This window comes from Salvia miltiorrhiza, chromosome 7 (genome assembly GCF_028751815.1).
Source record: "Salvia miltiorrhiza cultivar Shanhuang (shh) chromosome 7, IMPLAD_Smil_shh, whole genome shotgun sequence".
NCBI lineage: Eukaryota > Viridiplantae > Streptophyta > Magnoliopsida > Lamiales > Lamiaceae > Salvia > Salvia miltiorrhiza.
Genome location: NC_080393.1, coordinates 18,278,018 through 18,282,923, shown reverse-complemented (window position 1 = coordinate 18,282,923; position 4,906 = coordinate 18,278,018). Strand labels below are relative to the sequence as shown.

At 38.8% G+C, this 4,906-nt stretch overlaps 1 protein-coding gene across 1 annotated transcript; it reads right to left on the bottom strand.

The window, feature by feature from the left end:
• Positions 1-3,335: 3,335 nt before the first annotated feature.
• Positions 3,336-4,592, bottom strand: LOC130993922 (uncharacterized). Its single transcript, XM_057918958.1, has 2 exons — positions 4,381-4,592; positions 3,336-3,687 (listed from the first exon to the last, which is right to left on the bottom strand). The coding sequence occupies exons 1-2, from the start codon at positions 4,590-4,592 to the stop codon at positions 3,336-3,338; spliced, it is 564 nt and encodes a 187-aa protein (XP_057774941.1).
• Positions 4,593-4,906: the final 314 nt, after the last annotated feature.

The following is a 4,906-nucleotide window of genomic DNA, read 5'->3' as shown; positions in this document are numbered from 1 at the left end:
GCCTCCTCGACGACCTCCAGCACGGCTGCCTTGGTCGGCTCTGGGATGGAGAGGGTGGTGGTGGCGGCAGGGGGCGACGCTGGTGGTGGTGGCAGGGGAGAGGAAGAAGACGAGGGGGGGTGGGATTTTACTTTTTTTTTTTAATTTTTTGCCACGTGTCAATAAATAGGCTATGTGTCAATTTCCGGCTGCCAAATCAGCGATTCCGGCTGCCACCTTGTAATTTCCGGCGCCGGTGTCAGTAAAAACCGGTCACGGGACAAATTCCAGACAAAAACTAAAGGTTAGGTATTTAAAAGAAGAAAAATAAAAAAAGGTGCAAAAACCAATTCCGTGTAAACGTTAGGAATTTACAGGCAATTAGCCCTTTTTTTAATAGCTTTCTTCCCCTTGTTGTCATAATTTTTATAAGCTACATAACACAAAATTATATTGAAATATATTGTTTCGGAGTACTCGTTACATTATCTACTCCTTCCGTTCCACCAATTTAGTCTCCTTTCATTTTTCACATATATTAAGAAAATGTATTTAATATTTTTTTAAAAAATATTAATTTTTATGTTTTTATTTTTTATATTTTTATTTATTATTTTCACACATCATTTTCACAATTAAGTGAAATATTAAATAAGATTAATTTAATAAAATAATATTTTTATATGATATTAATTAAAAAATAGATTATTTTTTTGGGACATTCCAAAATAGAATAAGAGATTAATTTCATGTGGGGGTGGGAGTATAAGATAAACTCAATTTTCTACTAAAGAATCTGGACGTTATTCTTAGGGGGAATTGAAAAAATCAATTTAAAAATGCCCATAACATATAGTACTATCCAAATCAAACGTCATAGCTTGTGAACTAAGCAATTAGTATTTTTTAAAGAATAAGTTATGGTAAAAGGGGAAAATTAATGCTGCAAAAAAAAGGGGGAAACTAAGGCCGCGTTTGGTAGCTTGGTTTAAGGCGTATTAGTATAGGTATACTGGATTAAACGTGTGTTTGGTATTTGGGATACGCATCACGCCGAGCCCGGAAATGAGGCACGGCCTGGTCCAAAATCACTGTTTAATCACGCTTACACAACCGGCGCCCCCCCTCAGTTACCGTTTCCAAGGTTGAACAGTACTCTGGTTTTATTTTGGACTTGACTTAATTGCCCCTCTTGAAAATTAATTCAAAGCTCGAAATAAGGTCATTGCCCCTCCCATTTTCTTTTCCTTCTGTCTGCGCGTCGTCTCTGCGATGAAGAAAGTCTTAGGTAATGTTCGAATTGGGAGGAATAAAATGATATCCCCATTGATTTGCCACTCTGGTGCGTAAATTTTGTTTTTTCGAAAATTTTCATCTGAATCCAGCTTGTGTGTAATTTCATCTGATATCCCCATAGATCTAGAGTTTCGCATATATGTTGGTTTTTAATTTCGATTTCGTAGTTTCCATCGAATTTGTTCTTCAATCGGCTTCTTGGGGTTTCAAATATCTATCTGTTTTCAAAAAATATTCTTAGCGCAGAAGCGTGTTTTCGGACATCAATCTCTCAGCTGGGTTATATTCTTGAAACCTAGAAAATAAAAAGGGTATCTTTTTGTTGAATGTGAAAGGAAGATGAAGTGGAGGCGAAATGCAAGTTGTGGTAATTTTGTTGAATTTGGGAGGTTTTTTAGGACAGTTCTTGTGCCTCGTTCAGTCCACATAAGTAGCGCAATGGTGATGGGGTAGTTTTTTATTCCTACTGTGCTGAATGTTTGTGTGTTAAAACTGGAATTGGGAGGTGCCTTACGATCTTCTGCCAAGAGCAACCATTCAGGCATTAAAACAAACAGTTGGTGGGTTAAGAAACACTGCAACCGAAGCTGTAGACTAATGAAAATGATGAGGGTATTTCTGTCATTACAAAATTATTTTGGGGATATAATGGGTAAGATATATTGTTATCTAATTTTAACATTGAGTACCAAACAGAAAACTGGTTAAACGCGGAATTTTACGAGTCAAACACAAAATCAATACTAATTAATCTTTGTTTAACTAGCTTATCTAACTGGATCTAATCAATATTGCTATATCTAACCCAAGACACCAAACACGTCCTAAAAGAAGAAAGAGAGAATAATATTAAAAAGATGACGGACCATAACATATATTATCCAAAACAACCGTCATATGAACTATAACCATAAATATTTTTATAAGAATAAGTTAAGGTAAAAGTAGGAATAAGCTTTTGAGAGGTCTTAGGTTCAGTCTCGTCTGTGCATGGTTAATTTTTTCACTTTTATGTGAATAATATTATATCTGAATATGAATAAATTTTTCACATTTATATAATGTAGAGGTCTCACCTGCGTGCGAGTTGCTTATTTGATTTTATAATGGATATCTCTTGTAATTTTTAAAAAATATTTATTTTCAAATTTAATTGCAAAAAAAAAGAATAACATTAAGAAGATGACAGGACGTGGGTGTACTTGGAGAACAACACCAGTGATTAGAAAAAGATAAGAGCATCTGCAACGCATCTACTCGAGCGCCTACTGGAGTAGAGCGTTGCACTCGAGTAAGGCGTTGCAGGGGGGCCTTACTCGAGGCCTACTCGATCCTTCGAGTATGCACGAGTAATTTAATTTTTTTTTTTTTTAATTCTCTTCTCCTCTTTAAAAATCTCTCTCTCCTCTTTAAAAACTAAAAAAATCAAGTAGGCTATCAAGTAACCCCAATGCAGCACTACTTACTCAATGTGATCCTCCCCTATCAAGTAAGCTATCAAGTAAGCTCATTGCGGATGCTCTAAGGACTATTTGTAAGGATGTGAGAACCACTGTAAGGATGTGCGACCCATTAAGAGTACTACATTTGTTGTAAAAATGAATACATTTGTTGTTAAATTTACTATACTTGAAAAAAAAAAATTATGCTCCCTTTAGGATTTGAACTCAGGTGCTGCATTCATCCACTAAGATGATGCATCGACCGTATATCTTAATGAACGAATAGTTAGAGCATCCACAGTGGGATGACTTGATAGCTTACTTGATAGAAGGGGGACCTTAATGAGTAAGGAGACCACAATGGGATGACTTGATCTTTTTAGTTTTGAATTTTGTATTTTTTTTATTTAAATTTAATTGCACAAATTTAAATATCACAAATTACTTCCAATTTAAATTGCATTAATTTTAAAATCCTAAAAATTAAATAAAAAAACTACATAAATCTTAAAAATTTAAAAACATATCCTAAAATAATTATTCCGGCCCTAGAGGTCCGAAACGTGCCCAAACATGTTTGATCAAATCATGTTGGAGCTGAGCATGTATCTGCCTATCTCAGATAATTGCATCTCTTTGCACGTATTCCTCGAAACAAGACGGGGTTTTTCGAGCAATCTCCGTCGAGTCATTGCTAAACGCCCCATGTCCTGCATCGTCATCTCTCCAATGGGTAGCTCCTTGACCTTCGCTCTCCACAATCATGTTGTGGAGAATGATGCAACACATCATGATGTCCTTGAGATGCTCGACGTACCAACTCCGCGCCGGACTTCGAATGATTCCACATCGAGCTTGAAGCACTGCAAAGGGACGTTCGACATCCTTCTGTGCCGATTCTTGCATCTTCTTGAACCTCGCCTCCTTTGGGGTGGTCGCCATGGTGGACTCTTGACGAAGCAACGCCACTCTGGATGTATGCCATCGCACAAGTAGTAGCCCATCTGGTAGTAATGCCGGTTGGCTTCAAAGATCACCGGCGCCGATGTTCCTTCCAAGAAGTCGGAGAATAGAGGCGACTGAATGAGAACGTTGACGTCGTTATTCGAACTGGCGACACCGAATAAAGCATGCCAAATCCACAAATCGTGGGATGCAATGGCCTCCAAGATCAAGGTGGGCTCCCCTTGATCACCGCGTGTATATGCGCCATGTCACACCGTCGGGCAATTCTTCCACGCCCAATGCATACAATCAACACTCACGAGCATCCCGAGAAATCCGTGTCATGCCTTGTGCATCTAAAGAAGACGTTGGACGTCCGCCGCCGTACATCTAATGAAGGCGTTGGACATCTGCCGCCATAGGACGTCGAAGATACTCGGCACTGTATGCCCGGATGACAGCTCTGTAGAATTTCTTTAGGCATAGACGCCCCGTCGTGTCGGCGACCTTGAGATACTCGTCGAAAGTATCCGCACTGACGTCGGTGGCTAATTGGCGGATAGCCATCGTGCATTTCTGCAAAGGCGTGGGAAAGTCTCGGCCCACAACATCATGGCTCATCCGGAAGTAACCATCTTCACCTTGCACAGCATCGACGATGCGCAAGAACAACTCATTATGCATTCGAAAATATCGTTGAAAAAATGTAGGCCTATACGTCGGATTGTCGTTGAAGTAGTCTTGCATAAGACGTAAATGGGCAGCCACACGATCACGGTAGACGTAAGACCGATGGTGAGTAATATGTTCCGGCTCCGGTTGGGGAAATATTTGAGCAATCAATTGCTTCTGCTTATTGATCTCATCGACAATTTCTTGCGCAACCCCGTCGAACAAAGACGACGAAGTATCATCGAACCACTCGGCCATTTTTGTAGGAAGAGCAATAATTGTAGTAGAAAAAGAGAGAAAGACTGAAGGAGAAAATATTTTGGATGTGTGAATGAATTTGAGAAATGAGGGATATTTATAGAAAGGAAAAAAAAATATTATTAAATTGCGATTATATATAAAAAGGAAAAAACAAAAAAAACTTAAAACCCTTGAAAGCATAAGAAAGCATACTAAGGGACAAGCCTCATTAAAACCTTCCTACGGAAAACCCAAAGGGAAAAATCGTAAGAAGGAAAAAGAGTACCCGTCTAGACGACCAAAGAAACGACAAGAGAAGGAAGAGCGGAAGG